Here is a 19,671-nt window from a genome sequence, read left to right as displayed (position 1 = left end):
ACAGTCTATCGCTGCGAAAGTGTTATTTGGAGCCTGTCGTCGCGTTTTACCTGAAATGGCTGTTAAAATTCATACAAATTGCCTTACCGTGAAAAAAGGCTTAATATGTCGTGAAAACATCGCCACATGATGCCTGCAACATTTTTTCACACCAATGTAAAATGCACATTAGACTGGCCGCAGCTTGTATGGAGAAAAATAAAAATTGAATATCCAAAAGTTTTCGGGTCGTTAAACATGAGGTTAGATGCAATAAAGAACGGTATATTTTTTCAGTCCGATCCGATGATGTCTAACCGTGCCCATTTGATCCCAAAGTATGGAAAATTTGAAAAAATCAAAATTTTTACTAATTTTTTTTCGTTTCCAATTTTTTTGTTCGAATCTTATATTTATTGATGTGATGCGATTTTAATTAATGATCTTGTTTTCTTTATTGCGGCATGACCCAATTTATATCGCGAAAGCCACCTGACAAAAGGCGCTTTCAGCTCACATAACAGATTAGTGATACGTGGAAAATATGTCACCGCTGCTAAATGAAATAAATATTTTTAAATTTTATGCAAAGGTACTTTTTAAATAATTTTTCACACTTCACTATAATAATAAAAATAAAAATTTTTTTCATAATCAACACTTTGGTGATCACTAAACAATTCATCAATTGTTGTGTTCGCTGAATACGCTAAAAGTTTTGAATTTTTACTCGACATTTGAATTAGTAGGCTTTGACATTGCATTCTTATTCAGTGTGCATTTTTTTCTCGATATTTGAATTGGTAGGCTATGGCATTGCATTTTTATTCAGTTTCAGCTGTCTTATGCGTACAAAAGTAATAAGTTAGTGAAAAAATGAGTTCAAAATCATTATCAGGCATTCCGAAAAAAATATTACGTTCTGAGCAAAAAATATTTCTTGTGGGTGAATGTGAAAGTGTTATTTTGGGGGCCAAGTTGCCAACAATGAAACAGGTGCTCCAATTATTGTTTTACAAAATGAGGCACGAAAACTTGACTTTGGAAAGCAGTATGAAACACACGATTGGTGCCACGATTGAATTTTGGAAAAAAGGTAAAATTCCCTTGGCGCAAGAAAAAAATTGTATTAAAAAACTTAAAAATCTTTACGAGGAATGGAGAAATTTACAAAAACATTCCAAGACTCCTAACGAGAAGTGTCGTAAACATGAAGCAGAGTTTAAGGATAAAATTGAAAACTTCATATTTGACATTGCAGCCATGGATGCCCTTGGTATAATGAAAATGCAGGAAGATAAAGACTTTCTTTTGCTCCAAAGAAATAGAGGACGTCCAGGTAGTATATATGGGGCCGATACTGTACTCACAAGAAAAGAAAAACGCAAAGAGCAATGAATGGAAGAAGAAAGAAAGCGCGTTGAAAAGCATTTAGTTCATAGTAAGTTTATTAAAGTTAAGCTTTACTGGTTCTTTTTTTTAATATTTGATCCCATTTGAAGCTAATTATCCTCTTGAAGTCTCTGATACCGAGGATGCTGAAAAGGATATTTCAGCTGGCGAAGAAAATGCAGCAAAAGATATGAATGAAGGCGAAGATACAGACGGAGGTAACATTAATTTACTACCGAAAAAGGCAAATCGAGGAAAAATTAATTTTATTGATGATAGAATGCTTGCATGCATGGACAAATGGAACCTCTCAACAAGAGATGCCATGCATTTGGTGAGTGCAACGGTTGCTGCCTTCATAAATACCATGCAAAGTGTTAATGGAACGCCGTCAATAAAAATGGAAGATTTAATTCTGAATCGAACAACATTACATTCGATGAGGAGAGATTTTCGTCGCAGACAAGCTCAAGAGATTATTAATGGATTCAATGTAATGGTTTTACTGAATATGTTTATAAGATTTTGGATTCTTGACCTTTCTTTTAACTTGTTTGTAGATTCCCGACGTTTTTGTCCTTCACTGGGATGGCAAGCTGCTTGCAGAAATCCGAGGCACAGAAAAGAAAGATAGATTGTCTCTCGTTGTCACAGGAGAAAATATGGGAAAACTGCTGGGGATACCAAAAATTGAAAGTTCAACGGGAGATGCAATAGCTGCAGAAATACATAATTTTTTGTGCAAGTAGAAGCTCGATGATTTAGTGGAAATGGTATCATTTGATACAACAGCTGCTAATACGGGAGTTAATAATGGAGCAGCGTTCTTGCTTCAAAAAACGTTGGTCCGAAATCTACTTTTCTTTCCCTGTCGTCACCATGTTAGTGAGTTGCTAGTCAAAGCAGTGTTCTAACTAAATTTTGGCAAATCATCAGCACCGGAAGTTCCCTCATTCAATCGTTTCTCTAACAGCTGGAAAAACATTAATTCTAAGTCATTTAAAAGTGGAATATCGGAAATTGAAGTTCGGAAAGTCTTTACAATAGCTGAAGTGGAAATATTTAAGAATTTTTGTCTAACTGCATTAAATAGTCACCACACTCGTGCCGATTATAAAGAACTACTACAACTATCGTTGCTCTTTGTTGGGGAAGACGTACCAAATTTTTCACAAGTATATTTGCTACAAATTGCTACAAAATGTTAAATTAAAAATCATTTATTGTATTTGTCGGAAGAGGCGGTTGGCCTTTCATTTTTTGATGATTAAATTCCTTCACATATTAAGCGAAAAATGGTGGAAGCAATTACTAGCCATAACCAGAAGGAAGATGCTGTTCCAAAGATATAACGCTTTACGGCAGCAAGAATATAAATGATTTTATTTCATTAAGAACTAAAACATTCTTTACCCGCTTAGGAATTGAAACAAGTTTTTTGGAATCAGACATGGCAAGAAAGTGAAGACTATATACCGGGAAAACGAATTTGTCAGCATTTGTCTGTAGTTAATGACGCTGCAGAGAGAGCATTGAAATTGATCACAGACTACAACAGATCGCTTACTTATAATGAAGAAGACAAACAGTACTTACTGCAAGTTGTTGAGCACTAAAGGCAATTGTATCCGTCTTACACCAAAACATCTCTCATTAAATAGACAATATAATTCTTTAATTAAAATTTTATTAAATTAAAATAAATTATATAAATAAAGTTAAATTATATATATATTAAGTATATACATATTAAATTAAATTAAATTATATAAATTGGAAACAAAAAAAATTTCGTAAAAATTGTGATTTTTTGAAATTGTCCATACTTTGGGATCGAATGGGCACGGTTAGGCATTATCGGATCGGGTTAAAAAAGTACACCGTTTTTCATTACTCCTAACCTCATGTCTTAAGACCCGAAAATTTATGTATTTCCACAAAAAAAAGTTACGGCCAGTCTAATGCACATGCCATTTAAAATTGAGAGAAAACTGAAAGCTCGTTAAAATTGAGAAACAGTCTAGAATTTTAAAATTTCACAAATTGTTAGAGCAAGTAAGTTTACTTAAGAATATAAGGTTTCAAAACATAAATCAAATGTTTCTATATTTTTTGTATAGTTGATAACACAGTCGCCACCATAAAAGGGGGAAAATATACTTGAATAATGAAGAGAGGGAGAAACATTACTAGTGACTGTTAAACAATTTCCATGTATTTGGAATAAGCAGCAAAAGGATCACAGCAACCGAAACGCACTGTCTAGCGCTTGTTACAAAATTTCCCAAATCGTCGGTAAATCTGGTAAACTGTAAAATCTGGATAACTGTAGTATAGGGCATTTACTTATAATTCACTCAGTGCTAATATTTCAGAGGAATCTAGCGAAGCAGCGGGGAAGAGCCTCAGAGACAGCAAGCGGTACTATGCTTGCAAAGCAAAACAAAGTGCCGAGCTCAACTTTGGGAGTGGAATGTCTGAGTTCGAATACTTCGAAGACATGGCATTTTTAAGCAAAACGTCTTCGCAAAGTATCTTCTTTATTTTGTTTGTGCCAATATAAAGGTTGTCAAAAAAGTCTTGCGGTATTTTTATTGAATTTTCAATTGTTCATAAAATTGGTTATAATAATGCGATTTAAGTCAAATATGCGCCGTTTTGTTCGATGACGAGTTCCCAACGAGATGCCAACTTCATAATGCCCCTCTTATAGAAGCTCGCTTCCCTATCGTCAAAAAACTCGGAGAGCCAATTTTCACAGGACTCTCTTGTGGACAACTTCCGACTACCAAGCTCGTTCGCCATGGACAAAAATAGGTGGTAATCACTTGGTGCGAGATCCGGACTATACGGTGGATGCAAAAGAACCTCCCATCCGAGCTCCCGGAGCTTCTGGCGCGTCACCAAAGATGTGTGTGGCCTGGCGTTGTCCTGATGGAAGACAATTCGGCCTCTGTTGATCAAAGATGGCCTCTTCTGCATGAGTGCTAATGGCAGTACAGGTCCGAATTGAGCGTTTGGCCATAGGGGAGCAGCTCATAGTGGATGATTCCCTGCCAATCCCACCAAACACACAGAAGAACATTCCTGGCTGTGAATCCAGGCTTGGCCACCGTCTGGGCAGCTTCACCGCTTTTTGACCACGACCGTTTGCTTCACGTTGTCGTAAGTGACCCACTTTTCATCGCCAGTCACCATCCGCTTCAAAAACGGGTCGATTTTGTTGCGATTCGTAAGCGATTCGCATGCATCCATACGGGCAAAAATGTTTTCTTGCGTCAAGTCGTGTGGCACCCATACATCGAGCTTCTTTTTGAATCCAAGCTTCTTCAAATGGTTTATAACGGTTTGATGACTCATGCCCAGCTCTTGGCCGATGCTACGGCTGCTACTATGCCGGTCTCTTTCGATCAATTCAGCGATTTTATCGCAATTTTCGAATTCAGGCCTTCCGGACCGTGGCGCATCTTCGATCACCTCTGCACCAGAACGAAAACGTTGAAACCATCGTTATGCGGTGGATGTGGAAACTGTATCGGGTCCATTAACTGCACAAATTTTATTGGCAGCATGAGATGGATTTTTGACTTTATCGTAGTAGTACTGTAAAATATGCCGTATTTTCTCTTTATTTTGCTCCATGTTTGCGACGCTATAACTCACGAACGACTAAAAGCAAACAACAATTAATCAAACACGTGTTAGCACGTGAAAACAGCTTTCCAAAAAGCTCTAGTGTGAACCGATGCGACGAATACAACTAGAACTACGCGCTTGCAAAGACAAGCTTGCGGAAATACCGCAACACTTTTTTGACAACCTTTATGTACTTGTATATTAATTTGAATGTTATAGAAGCAGTCACCAGTTTCGATCACTCCGGCTATAATTATGTAAGCCCTAGTATAAACTCCGACATTTTCTAGATGGCTGTTTCAGAGATGTCTCAGAATTACAAGTTTAAGCTTTTTTTGCAGCACTTGGAGTTGCCACTGGAGCAGTTACCGCAAAACACGGCGAATATGTTGGGTGCAAAATCCACGAAAATGGCCACAAAGATGTTGAAAGGCACCAAAGAAGTAGTAATGAAATGTAATTTTATTTAATTTTACCCCATTTTATATTATTTTATTGTAACTTAATTTACTTTATACTTATTTACTTTTTGATTTCATTGAATTGTATTGATTTATTTTGTATTTATTTTTTGCGTGTTATATATTTAACATAGCAAATCGAAATAAAATAAAGCATTAATGTAATAAACATTAATGTTAATGTCATAATTCCCCCCGGGACTTCCAGCCTCGAAGATAACAAGTTTACCCAGCTTTCTCCGAGCAACATACTGAAAAAGCGGACTCAACGCCTTTGGACCCTTACCCCAAACTACCAATCACCAAAAAAGATGATCTAAAATGCATTATAATAAAAACTACTAACGAAACTAAACCACTAACGAGCTTATCGTGCTTCGCCGTGCTCAAAGAGTACTCGTCACACCCCCTCATCTAACACCCTTCTCCCTCTGGACCCAACCCGTCAACAGCTAGTTTCCTGGGCCTGCCGTTAGATGAGTTAAACGAAGACGAGCGGTGATTACGCTACACTGACAGGGTAAAGGTACTGCTACAACAACAACAAAAGTACTCGTCAAATATGTGAGCTTTATCTCCGAACTTCGCGACGGGAGTTTATTACACTTTCAAATGCAAAAAAGTGGCAGAGATGCTTTTGCTTTCCAAATCCCTGCCCGGAGTTCGTGACATCAACGTTAAGCTTCATGACAACCTCAATAGTAAAGGGGTTTTCAATAAGGGCGGATAGATGTTGAAATGGAATAAAATGGTGTTTGCCGTGTGGCACGTAGCGCCGTCCTGCTGGAACCACATGTCGTCTAGGTCCATATGGTTCAATATGGGCCATAAGAAATTGGATGGGCCACCACGTCTACCGAAAAATTTGCGTTTGCGTTAATGAAGACTCATTTTGATAATAAAGTTTTATCATTTGAACGTCCTGTTCAATCAAAAACTGTTCAAAACCTGCCATGATAATTTGGCATAAACAACTGAATAATAAACAAAAGATTTGACAGATAGCACCAAAACAAAATGGGTGCCACAGGGCGCCAAAATCGACCCGCGCCAATTGAAAAACCCTTTATAAAAATAGCATATTTGCAGCATTTCTTGCCTCAACTCTTCCTCAACTTTCGATCAAATCAAACACTGAAACTCCACAGCAACTAATCGTAATCTTTACTTCTCCAACTCTTGAAACTTAATTGATATACTCCCTTGCTACTGCATGTAATCACCTTTTCCTTCTTCCATCCATCCGCTTATCACTGGATCAGCTAAAGCAGACGCAGTCTCCCTCTCTGGTTGCTCGCATATCCAACAAAAATCTCTTTCTACATTCATATAGTATATACATATGTTTGATCTTCTAAACCAACCTTGAAATACTAATTAAAACGCATAATCCGTGAATAATACTTCTAAATGAGACCCACCTGGGCAATAATATCACCGCCAATACACCACCAACATATAAAGGGTACTTTTTCCCTTTACCCACATCACTTCCAGCAAACAAGGAACAGAAAACTTTAATGTATAGAGAAGTCTCAATGACAGGAACGTATGTAATTTCGAGGGGTACTCGTCTCGCGAAGACTAATTACCACAGACACATTTTTCACCAAAAGTTAACAGTAAGGAGCTGAATTATGTAAATTTAGCAGCAGCCGATAATAATTTTTGGTGATTAGAAGCAAAGAATGTTGGGTTAAAATGATTATATTTAAATTTTTTCCAAATCATCCACAATTATATACATACTATATATTATGTCTGTCTGTCTGGTGCTCTGTAAAACTTTGTTGAATTCCCTTCGGCTGAATCAAAATCCTCTATAGAAAACACTTCATTACTAGGCACACAGGAATATGGCATATGCAAATTTAAATTTGTCAATTTATATACATATGAGCTTATATATGTAGGATTCCGAGTTAAACAATTTGTTCTTACTTTAATTTAGACAATTTCTTTATTACTTCAACTTAGACAATTTGTTCCTGTGCGTTCCTCGCTTGATGGCGGTTTAGTTCACAATGTTCTATCTGTCCTGTCGTTCGTATCGTCAACGTCTTCGTTGGGTATGTTCGCGGTATGGTAATCTCGGTCTTTTTGTTGCGTTACATTGTTGTCCGTATTAGTCCGGTCATACACTGTGCGCTCTGTCTCCTATTATGTCTGTTCGTCGTGTCCGTCATTTCCTACATTCGGCCATCCTGCGCGCTCATTCGGCCCGAATGAGGGATCCCATCTTTTCATGAACTCAGCCATTGTCGGGGTTCGACCTGGACCTTCGTGAACGCCAGTCTTTTCCACAGTGTATCGCCCACGTCTCATCTTCACGATTTTATATGGACCCAGATATTTCGGCTTTAACTTTAGTCCCACTCCATACTGCGTTCGCCTAATGGCTACTAGCTCGTCGATGGCATATTCGGGTTCTGTTCTTCGGTTTGCGTTGAAAGTTCGTTGATTTTCTTCTTGAATAACGACAATGTTCTCCCGGGCTTGACGACGCACTTCTTCTCCCTCTCTGCATCCATCTCGTCGATAGCCTCGTTCTCCATCATCCACTATCTTCCGGTCTGCATAAAACATACGTCTTGGTCGCTCGTATACTGGATTGTCGTCGGTGAGCAAAATTTTCATCTCCACCGGTGAAATCCTTTTCTTCACAGGCTTGTAGGCCATTGTCAAATTCTCCTCTGTTTCTGCTTCTGCTTTACCCAGATGCAAGAGATCCGTCCCGTGAGGTACGTCTTCCTGCATTTTCTCTATTAGACAAAGATTTCCGAACTCTTCTCTCAACTCCAAGATGTTGCTTGCTGGCTCTCGTTCGACAGGCTCCTCTACTATGGGCTACAGGCTCCACCAAGGTTGCGTGTTAGGGCCCTCTCTCAGCTTCCTAGCCGCATCCTTCATACCTGCGTAAAACGCATCTAAATCTTCAGCGATCGAATCACCACTACTTGCACTTGCGCCATTACCAGCCACTGCCTTGCACACCGCTGCAACGTCATCTGGACTTTCTTCGACTCGCCCTCTTTCCATCACCTGTCGGCCGCCTGCACGTTTCCTTTCACTGTGTTCTTCTAACTTTTCTCGAAATAGAGCACCTTCTTCCCTTATAATTAGGTCAACATGTTTGAGGACATCATTGCCTATCACCAATGAGTAGCTTAAATCGCGTTCTCTTTCTCACGTGGAACGCTATATCTAACGAAACTCCGTCTATTTGCATGGGCATGCTAAAGCTGCCGATTGTTGTTAGCGTGCTATTACCAATGCCTACCAATTTCCGCCTCTCCTTGTTCAACTGTACATCTAAATTTAACATCATCAATGTGTCGTAACGCATTAAACATAAATCTGAACCAGTGTCAATTAATGCCGAAACCGTTTGATTAGATATGCTAATACATATATCTTTAAAAATTAGACCGCTTTTTGTTAGACCCATCATGTTACCGAATTCTTTTCGAGCTTCGAACCTTTATTTTATATACAGGGTGGCGCACGAATCGTGCTACAAAAACAAAACGTAATAACTTTTTTTCTAATCAATGTATTTAACTGTTTGTTTTTTTATTGTATAGATAATTCAATTTTATTTTATGTAACTAATTAGTTTTGAAAATAATAGAACGTAAATGACCTCCATGCTCATTCACGCATATGCGACACCTGATGAGAAAATTGTTCATTGCGCACTGAAGGGTTGAAGTCGGGATCGCCTCAATAATTGTTGTGATGGACTGCTTCAATTCAGTCAAATTACTTGGTTTCGCTTTATACACCTCTTGTTTGAGATAACCCCATAAAAAAAAATCTGGTGCAGTGAGGTCAGGTGACCTTGGGGGCCAGCGGAAAGTGGAATTTCTGGATATCAATTTATTTCTAAATTTTCGTTGGAGCTCCTCCATAACCGGTCTGGCTATATGTGCAGTTGCTCCATCTTGCTGGAACCAAATGCTGTTAAAAGGGATACGTCTTCGCCGCAGATCTGGATAAAAAAACTCCTTCAACATGTTTAAATAATGGTCCCCATTTACAGTCGCTGTTACACCGTTTTCTTCGAAGAAGTATGGCCCGACAATGCACCTTGATGAAACTGCGCACCACACTGTGACTCGTTCTGGGTGCAGTTCCATCTCATGGAGTATTTGCGGATTTGATTGACTCCATATACGGCAATTTTGCTTGTTTACATTGCCGTTTAGATCAAAATGGGCCTCATCAGACATAAACAAGCAATTTATGAAGTTCTTGTCTTCTTCGGCCATTTCAATAATTTTTTGGCAAAATTCCAGACGAATAGGCAAATCCAGAGGGTTTAATTTGCTTGTGATTTGAACTTTGTACGGAAACAAGTTTAAGTCATCATGAACTATCCGCTGCAATGACCGTCTGCTAACTCCAATTTGCGCCGACAAGTTACGAGTCGAAACTCTTGGATTTGCCTGAATTGACGATGCTACAGCCGCGATTGTGGCTTCGACCCGAACATGGGGATCTCGATGGTAGGGTCTGCGTGCGATGCTTCCAGATTCAGCAAACATGTTCACCAGCCTCATAATGGTCCATCTGCTCGGGGGAGTGCCGCCAAACTCCCGCCTAAATTCCCTTTGGACGGAAATGATGGACAGCAAAGCATGGTACCGCTGCACTATCCAAATCCTCTTTTCGGTATCCCAAGCCTCCATTTTTTGTAAATCTAAATACTAATCTGCAAAATAAAAAAATAAAAAAGCCGATTACTCACACAGAAAAAAAGTTATTACGTTTTGTTTTTGTAGCACGATTCGTGCGCCACCCTGTATTTGCATTCGCTAACACGATGACCTTCATTACCGCATTTAAAACATATAAAACGCTTGCGCGGACAGTCCCGAGGAAAATGCGAACTGTCACCGCAATTAAAACAACGCTTACTTATTGCACCAGAACTCGTTGAAACTTTTCCCATGGATGTTAGTTGTGCCGGTTTCGCATTTGAAGACGAAGGCCTATTTGATCTCACCTTCTCATAAACCTTTATTTGCTCCTTTAGATCTTGTACACATGTCGCCTGATATAAATTTGATTTGTTGATTTTGGTGTCATGGATCCCTTCGATGAAATATTCGATTAAGCTGGAGTCATCTAAATTAAGCGGTTTACCAATCTCCATCATAGCGTACAGGTATTCACAAAGATCTTCTCCTTGTCGCTGGCGACGATTACGAAGAGCACGATGTATCTCGATCGATGAAATATTTGTGCCAAATTCTCTACGCAGTGCTGATTTTAGTGAATCCCAACTGCTTATGCCGCTCTAACTTCGAACGAAAAACTTCGCCGTATATAATCGTTGTAGATCACCCCACTGTACCGCTATTCCGCTATCTTCAAATTCTTCCATCCATTGTTCAAATGTAGGCTGTCCTAATCCGTTAAACGTCGTCAGTGAGTCTTCAATATCACGAAGGGTAAATGTTGGACGTTCAGCCGTCGATCTACGCATACCACGCCTATCTGCTACATCATCATAATCCGATTCTTCACCGTCGCTAGCATTCAGGCCGAAATGTACGAATAATCTGTCTCGTAATGTCGCTTTACGTCCGCTTGTGTCCAAACCCAACCCTTCCAACTGTTCCCTCAACCCGTCTACCGTCAGTGCTAAAATTTGGTTTCGGTCCACGTCTTACAGAGTTTACAATTAATTATTTAGTAATAATAATAAACAATTCGGTGTAATAAAAATGTAAGTAGAAAAATCTCGATTATTAAAAAATGTTCGCATAAGTTTGCAACACTAGCGAATCTTCAATTTTAAAAATTAAATCAAAATTATTTTTAAATTAATTCACTTAGCGCTTAACAATTCGAAAAATAACGTTCAATAATATATAATATTTAAATATGTACTTATGGATATTTACATGAGTTGCACCTTATGCATTTATATTACTCTACTATTAGCGGTACCCTTCTCTGCCGTTGTCACCTACGCTGCTCTGGTCTCGCTGCTGCTCTACCAACGTCGCTCGCTTGCGCAGTCGCTCTCTGCTCCGTTCCGTTACCACTGCTGCTGCTGCGATCGTTCCCGTTAACGCACTCGCCGCTACTCCAGTTATGTGTGTACGTATGTATACGTAGCGTGATTAGCCAGTATACAGTATTTTGCACTTATTAAATTCACTGTTACCGAATCCCGGTTCTGACACCACTTGTAGGATTCCGAGTTAAACAATTTGTTCTTACTTAAATTTAGACAATTTCTTTATTACTTCAACTTAGACAATTTGTTCCTGTGCGTTCCTCGCTTGATGGCGGTTTAGTTCACAATGTTCTATCTGTCCTTTCGTTCGTATCGTCAACGTCTTCGTTGGGTATGTTCGCGGTATGGTAATCTCGGTCTTTTTGTTGCGTTACATTGTTGTCCGTATTAGTCCGGTCATACACTGTGCGCTCTGTCTCCTATTTTGTCTGTTCGTCGTGTCCGTCATTTCCTACATATAAGTTAATAAATTATAGATTTATTTGTGTTTTAAAAAAAAATCTAAGAGCTTAGCTCTTTATTTATTGAGTTATCTTTTTACACTGTGACTTAAAATTACAATATCTCTTATAAATAAACTTATTCTGGTCTTTTACATAATTCTTTATTGATCAGCATTTTAATTATTTGCATTATTTCGCATATGATCCATTGGCCCCTATTATGAGTTAGATTCGACCTTCGATATTCGCTGGTTATCGAAAATCGAATGTCAATTTGGTATTATGAGCGGTGCAACCCTATCGAAATTTTCGTTGTTTACCGAATTTAGAGTCGAATGCAATTTTGCTTTCGATTGTGTAACGTATTGTGGGAAAACTTGTGAAAATGTAAGTTGTTTGCGATTATTTACGGTTTTATAGTAACCAAATAATAAATATATACTAATTTTGTTAATTTTATGCAGGTCGAAAGACGTGAGTACCAAACAGCAATAAGAAACACTAGTTGCATTAATGGAAGAGAGTCCACAATTCGCAAAAGGGATTTGCACCAAAGTTCAAGCAGCAAAAAAATGGGAGGATTTTACAACGGAGCTGAATTGCTTGGGACCAGCAGTTCGAACGGCAGCAAAATGGATTAAGGTTAATAATGGTTTTTTTTGTGATGTTTATAAAAATAATAGGTCTATGGATAAGTTCGTGCGGTTTTACAACAGATGGCGTAACTTGATTATTATTCCATCGATCCACATTTCCAAACATTCATTGGAGAGCTACTGTCGTAAGGCACAAACGTCAGTATAAGTTTTTTATTTGAAGCGTAAACAACAATATTTTTACCACACTTGAAAATGTCGAATTTCGTGCCAAATAATGTGTTTTTGCGGGGAATTCTTTAATATGAAGAAAAAAGCAGCCGAAAGTCATCGTATCTTGGTGGAAGTTTATGGTGAGCATGCTCTAGCTGAGCGAACGTGCCAGAAGTGGTTTGCACGCTTTAAAAGTGGTGATTTTGGCCGCGCCGCCAAAGTTCATGGATACCGAATTGGAGGAATTGCTCGATCAAGATCCGGCTCAAACGCAAGAAGAGGTTGCAAAAACTTTGGGAGTTGATCAATCAACCATTTCCAAACGTTTAAAAGCCATGGGAATGATCCGAAATTCAAATTTCGAAAAAAAACCGCACGAACTTATTCATAGACCTATTACATTATTATATTATTTTCCCTTGGTACTTTCCCAGGTATGGGCTGAAATACGTAGAGGAACTGAAATACATATTTTTTTCGAATGACAAATAATTGAATAAAGAAAATTTATAACAAAAATAAAACATAAACTGTGGCGTAAAGGTTTCTATTTAATACTTTTTAGATTTTTCTATAATATTCTAAGAATTTCATTTCTTATGTTTTCTACTTCTCCGTTATTTGACTCCACTTCAATATCTTCAGCATCATCGTTGAGGGTCTCATCGGATAACTCTTCATCCGGAAGTTGAACATTATAAAACAAGCAAATGTTGTGCAAAGCTGCACACACATTAATAATTTGTGTGGTTTTTTTGGAGAATAGTTAAGAGCTCTTGCCTGCAACAAATATCTAAATCGATTTTTCAGGACTCCAATTGTTCTCTCAATGATACTTCTCGCTTGGATTTGGCTCGGGTGCACTGCTGCAACTGGTTTTCTGTACTGGACAGTAGGTTCATAAACGCCTCTTTAGATAATCTAAAGTTCTTTCAAAATCTGTAAGGAAATTTCTATTTTCTACTTCTAGCTAGTTCCACTAATCTTTCATCGTCCGATGAATCGTCGAACCACAACTCCGTTGTACTCATTTTCACAAAAAATACTTTTTTTAACTTTTAAAAATGTTAGCAAAGAATTTCAACACAATCGGTTTTTCTTTTATTTTGATTTGCTGTATCAGCTGAGAAAAATTATCTATTGTAAATGCGTCGAGCGATCGAAATTCACAATAGTCCTATTCTTCAACGAATGAGCACCATAATACTAAATGAAAATTCGTTCGATCAGCACTTTCGACTACAGTCGAAGATCGAATGTTGCTCATAATAAGGGCCATTGAGTCGCATTTCTTCATTGTCCAACGTGACTGACCCTTCGTATTGGTTTAAAAATAGTATTCCTGGTAAAATGGCTTCTTTTGCGATACGTGTTGGTTGTTGATTGTTGTACAGTTAGCTGGATGACTGTTGAGTAGGTTTGGTATGCACGAGGAGTTGCTTATGTCAATAATGTCCTTATCATTACATATTTCTAATGTGTTATGCTTTTCGCACTCGTTTCCTTTCCCAAATATTTTATTTTCATCTATTAAAATTTTTTCGAATTCTATTTTATTTATTTTGTTTCCCGTTTTTATTGGTTTTATTAGTAATGATTCGCATGTATTTTTATTGGTTAAGGGAATATTTACTACATATAACATTACTGAGTTATTTGAAGCTACATTAACGCTAGAAAATTCTAAGGCTTCGTCTATATTATTAAAGGGGTTGTTTTGATTTTCATGAATGCTTTTCATTAAATTTATTTCATTATTTGAAAAAATGTAAGAATTTACTCTGCCTGTTTTTGCCCAATGAATGGCGTAATTTATGTTAGCAATATCTTCCTTTATTATATCTAGCTTATACTTAATATTAACAGCTACATTGTGCTGTATGTTTTCATTATTTTTTAATGCACTTAGTATTTTATTAGATTGTTCTGTAATGTTTTTTATTCTTTCACTTAGTACTCTATTTATAATTATTTGATCATTACAGTTTTCCAATGCATTATTGATTTTTTCACTTAAGATTCTAAAGTCGTCATAATCTGGGCTTCCTGCAAGCCATTTCCAAGCAGTGCCTAATATTTTAATTGAGCGTTTATTTTTATTATGTTTCGGTTGTGTTTTTAATTTATCCAAATTGTTCTGGATGTTTTCAACTTCGTGTTTTAGGAAAGGAAGGAGTGGGTTAGTGTTAATGATTTATTGCGGTATGGTAGTGTTAAGGTAGTCCAAGGTCTCTTGGTATTCGTCTAAGTTAATAACGTGTATGATCTTATATGTTCCAGTTTGTAGTCTTGTCCATCCTGTATTAAATGTAACTAATTGTGCGTTCGTATAGTCAATTATTCGAGATCCTGCGTTTGCCATTTGAAAATATAATCTAAAGTGGGAATATAGAAAGGGGAAGAAAATTTGTTTTAGGTCCTTATATTGGCTTTGTATACTGTCCGTCCTGTTTCTGTTATGACTACCTTCCTTTGTCTTCCTTGTTTCTGTCTGAGTGCTTCTATGTTTTCCTGTCTAGCAATTTCATATTGTTCTGGGGTTGTTGAAACTCTTCTTCCAAAGAATACTTCAATCGGTCTTTTCCCTGTTGTTGAGTGGATGGAGTAGTTGTATTCATATACTAATCTGTCAAGAAGTTCTATGAAGGATCTGTGAATTCGGTCTGTTTTCAGACATCTCATTATTTCAGAAAGAGTAGAATGAAAACGTTCTACTTGTCCGTTTACTGTACTGGCATATGGTGGGGTTTTATACACTTGAATACCCAATTGGTCTTCAAGCATGAAATAGATTGATGCAGAATTAAGAGATTTCTCATTGTCTACTATTATGCGTTTGGGTACGCCGAAGGCGAAAAGGATTTGTCTTAACGGCTCTCTGATGTCTTCTATTGCTTTGGATTGTATGATCCTCGTTTGCGCGTATTTAGAAAATTTATCTACTGCTGTGAGAACTAGGTTTTTTTCGGTTCTGTATATGTCTATGTGGATTATTTCACCTGGGCATTGTGGGATAGGTGTTTCAGATAATTGGTGTTTGTTTGGGTGACGGTCGTATTTGTGTTCCTCGAAATCTTACATTGTTTGGTTATGGTTGTTATCTTCGCTTTCATATTAGGAAAATAGAATTATTGTATTAGTTGAAGTTTGTTTTCTTGAGGGTTCCGGTGTGCTCGCTTATGTTCCTTTAGTATTTCGTTTCTTGTTCAGTTTCATCTGTTAAGTCTTTAACTTTGGTCTGTGTAAATCGAATTTTACTGTTACTGAAATAAAGGGGGTATATTTCTTGAACTTTCGTCATTATGGCTTAGGATTTAGATATCTCTTGAAAATTGAAATGATGTTATCACGTGTGTACTCACGTTGTATAATAATGACCCTTATTATGAGCAACATTCGATCTTCGACTGTAGTCGAAAGTGCTGATCGAACGAATTTTCATTTGGTATTATGGTGCTCATTCGTTGAAGAATAGGACTATTGTGAATTTCGATCGCTCGACGCATTTACAATAGATAATTTTTCTCAGCTGATACAGCAAATCAAAATAAAAGAAAAACCGATTGTGTTGAAATTCTTTGCTAACAACATTTTTAAAAGTTAAAAAAAGTATTTTTTGTGAAAATGAGTACAACGGAGTTGTGGTTCGACGATTCATCGGACGATGAAAGATTAGTGAACTAGCTAGAAGTAGAAAACAGTTGAGGGGCGCATCCAACTCCCTAGAAATGGCTTCCACTGAGTAAGTTTAGAATTTTCAAAATGTGTTGACGTACTTAATATTACAGAAATTTCCTTACAGATTTTGAAAGAACTTTAGATTATCTAAAGAGGCGTTTATGAACCTACTGTCCAGTACAGAAAACCAGTTGCAGCAGTGCAATCGAGCTAAATCCATTCCAAATATGTTAAAGCTAGCCACAGTTCTGCGATTTTGTGCTCAGGGATCGTACCAATTGAGTATTGGTAATGAAGGTATGCTAGGACTTGCTCAACCCACTGTATACGATGATGCTGAAGATATTGAAGTGGAGTCAAATAACGGAGAAGTAGAAAACATAAGAAATGAAATTTTGAGAATATTATAGAAAAATCTAAAAAGTATTAAATAGAAACCTTTACGCCACAGTTTCTGTTTCATTTTTGTTATAAATTTTCTTTATTCAATTATTCGACATTCGAAAAAATATGTATTTCAGTTCCTCTACGTATTTCAGCCCATACCTACCAAGGGAAAAAATGTATTTCTATAAACATCACAAAAACAAAACCATTATTAACCTTAATCCATTTTGTTGCCGTTCTCACTGGTGCTCCCAAGCAATTCAGCTCCGTTGTAAATTCCTCCCACTTTTTTGCTGCTTGAACTTTGGTGCAAATCCCTTTTGCGAATTGTGGATTCGCCTTTCTAATTATTGTTTGGTACTCACGACTTTCGACCTGCATAAAATTAACAAAATTAGTATATATTTAATATTGGGTTACTATAAAACCATAAATAATCGCAAACAACTTACACTTTAACAAGTTTTCCCACAATACGCTACACGATCAAAAGCAAAATTGCATTCGACTCTAAATTCGGTAAACAACGAAAATTTCGATAGGGTTGCACCGCTCATAATACCAAATTGACATTCGATTTTCGATCTTGGACAACCAGCGAATATCGAAGATCGAATGTAACTCATAATAGGGGCCAATATGTCTATGGAAGGTGGGGAAAGGAATTTTAAACTGGTAACTGGGTTCTTCTCCTGTTAGGAGCCATAGTTGGTTTTTGAATACATTTGTTGGTGCTTCCACTGCTGGAATTAATTGATGGGAGGAACTTTCGTCGGAATGTACAGTTGCACTAAGCGAATTGTTGTCATCATTATTAGAAGTAGGTAGGATATTAATTTGAGGTGGTCTAGATAGGGCATCGGCAACGACGTTCGATTTTCCTGGTTTGTACCACAGTTCGTAATTGTACTCTTCAAGGATTGCTTTCTATCTTTTCAGTTTGGTGTTATTATTTTTGTTGCTGAGGGCGTAAGTAAGTGGTTGGTGATCCGTATAGATTTTTACTTTAACTGATCCGTAGAGGTAATTTCGCAAATTATTTAGAGCCCAGATGATCGCAAGCATCTCCTTTTCATTGGTGGCGTAATGTTCTTCGGTTTTTGTCAAAGCCCGTGATATAAAAATTATTGGTCTGTCATTTTGTGCCAGAACTGCTCCAATGGCGTGATTGGATGCGTCTGTAGTTAATTGGTATTCCTTGGTATAGTCGGGGTAGTTGAGCATCACGTCTTTTGCAGTGAGGGACAATTTGAGTTTTTCAAATGCCTCCATTGCTTTTGGGTTTAAAGTGATGGAAACTTTTTTTGAAAGGTTTTTGGAAACTCGTTCATCTTCCCCTCTTAGAAGGAGTGTTAAAGGCTTCGCTAAATTGGCGTAGTCCTTTATAAAACGACGGTAATACCCTGATAGTCCTAAAAAGGAACGAAGATCTCTTAGGGTTTGAGGAACTGGGAAATTTATTATTGCTTCCACCTTTTTTGGATTGGTTTTTATAACATTCCCAGATTTTATGAAGCCTAGGAATTCGACTTCTGATTTTAGAAATTCGCACTTGTCCAATTGCATTTTCAAATTGGCTTTGTCTAACGTGTCGAAAACTAATTTTATGTCGTTAAAATGAGTTTCCTCATCTTTACTGAATATAATGATGTCGTCTATATAGACATAACATCTTTTCCCTATGTGGTCTCTTAGAATGTCGTCAAGCGTCCTTTGAAAGATAGAAGGATCATTCTTAAGTCCGAAGGGAAGCCGTGTGAACTCGTATTTTCCGTTGTTCACTGAAAATTCTGTCTTTTCAATATCCGTCTCTTTTAAAGGGATCTGGTGGAAACCACTTTTCAAATCTAATACGGAAAAGAATTTATTTTTGCCGAGTTGGGAAAGCACCTCTTTTATTTCTGGTATTGGGTACCTGTCAGGTATTGTGACTAGGTTTAATTTCCTATAGTCAATTACCATACGATATTTTTTTTCTCCGGATGCGTCCATTTTTTTGGGAACAACCCATACGGGTGAGTTGTATGGAGATCTCGATGGTCGGATAATACCATCTCGTAGGTATTCTTCTATTTGTTTTCCTACTTGGTCCTTAAGGCACATTGGGTATGGGTAACATTTGGTGTAATCGGGGCTATTTGTTGTGGTGCGGATTTCGCCTTTTACTGTTGTGGTGAATGGTAGTTTCTCGTTTGGTTCACTAAAAAGTGTTTGGTAGCCAACTGCTAACTTTCGGATAATTTCTTTTTGAGAGTGAGTCATATGGTCTGATCTGATATTTATTAGATTTACGTCCTGTGAATATTGTTGTTTTAATTTTATTTTTATACTGTTTTTACTAACATGAAATTGCCTTTTGTGTGAATTACGGCATCTAACTGTCTTAGAGAGTCATTGCCAATTATTGCGTGAAAAGATTTTAGTGTGGGCAAGATAAAGAATTTTATAGGGGTGTCTTTCAGTCCAAAAAGGTTTGCAAATGTATGGTGGGTTATTTTTATGTTAACTCCTACGGAAAATGCAAAAAATGGATTTTTATTTTCTATTAGTTTTTTCGCAAGGTGTGGTTGTACGTAATTTTTGTTAGAACCGGTGTCTATCAATATTTTGATAATCTCTCCATTACTTAATATGCTTTCAATATACGGTAATGAAGAGCCACTCATTCTAAAAAATGACCGTCTGTAAAATCAATTTCTTCCGCGGTATCGATGTGGGTATTCTGGTTTTGATTTCCTTCGTAGTATTCCTTTTGATATGGGCCTGTATATTCTGAAAGTCGTTGATCAAATTCTGGGTTAACTGCTGCTCGATATTGAAGTTTCACTACCTTTTGTCTGCATTCGGATGAGGTG

The 19,671-nt window shown here is 37.4% G+C and overlaps 2 protein-coding genes across 3 annotated transcripts; one reads left to right on the top strand and one right to left on the bottom strand.

The window, feature by feature from the left end:
- Positions 1–625: 625 nt before the first annotated feature.
- Positions 626–3,010, top strand: LOC129251241 (uncharacterized). Of its 2 annotated transcripts, XR_008582939.1 has the most exons (4): positions 626–1,420; positions 1,482–1,589; positions 1,651–1,864; positions 1,932–3,010. XR_008582939.1 is itself a non-coding variant. In XM_054890594.1 (3 exons), the coding sequence occupies exons 1-3, from the start codon at positions 1,378–1,380 to the stop codon at positions 2,118–2,120; spliced, it is 615 nt and encodes a 204-aa protein (XP_054746569.1). In that variant the 5' UTR covers positions 626–1,377; the 3' UTR covers positions 2,121–3,010. The 2 variants fall into 2 exon arrangements, 1 of the variants encoding a protein (XP_054746569.1); XM_054890594.1 differs by having other exon boundaries at positions 1,482–1,864.
- A 3,887-nt stretch (positions 3,011–6,897) lies between these two features.
- LOC129251203 (uncharacterized) lies at positions 6,898–8,359 on the bottom strand. Its single transcript, XM_054890563.1, has 2 exons — positions 7,218–8,359; positions 6,898–7,098 (listed from the first exon to the last, which is right to left on the bottom strand). The coding sequence occupies exon 1, from the start codon at positions 8,223–8,225 to the stop codon at positions 7,629–7,631; it is 597 nt and encodes a 198-aa protein (XP_054746538.1). The 5' UTR covers positions 8,226–8,359; the 3' UTR covers positions 6,898–7,098; positions 7,218–7,628.
- Positions 8,360–19,671: the final 11,312 nt, after the last annotated feature.

The sequence above is a fragment of the Anastrepha obliqua genome, unplaced genomic scaffold (genome assembly GCF_027943255.1).
Source record: "Anastrepha obliqua isolate idAnaObli1 unplaced genomic scaffold, idAnaObli1_1.0 ptg000009l, whole genome shotgun sequence".
Classification (NCBI taxonomy): Eukaryota; Metazoa; Arthropoda; class Insecta; order Diptera; family Tephritidae; genus Anastrepha; species Anastrepha obliqua.
The sequence above is the reverse complement of the archived record's forward strand: the minus strand, read 5'-3'. Positions and strand labels throughout refer to the sequence as shown.

What these genes read in the sequence shown, in the direction of transcription:
- LOC129251241 (XM_054890594.1), top strand. Translation starts at nt 1,378, where the DNA reads ATGGAAGAAGAAAGAAAGCGCGTTGAAAAGCATTTAGTTCATA. An exon ending in TGAAAAGCATTTAGTTCATA is followed by an intron (nt 1,421 to 1,481) that starts GTAAGTTTATTA and finishes TCCCATTTGAAG; the next exon opens with CTAATTATCCTCTTGAAGTC. An exon ending in AGATTATTAATGGATTCAAT is followed by an intron (nt 1,865 to 1,931) that starts GTAATGGTTTTA and finishes ACTTGTTTGTAG; the next exon opens with ATTCCCGACGTTTTTGTCCT.
- LOC129251203 (XM_054890563.1), bottom strand. Translation starts at nt 8,225, where the DNA reads ATGCAGGAAGACGTACCTCACGGGACGGATCTCTTGCATCTGGGTAAA.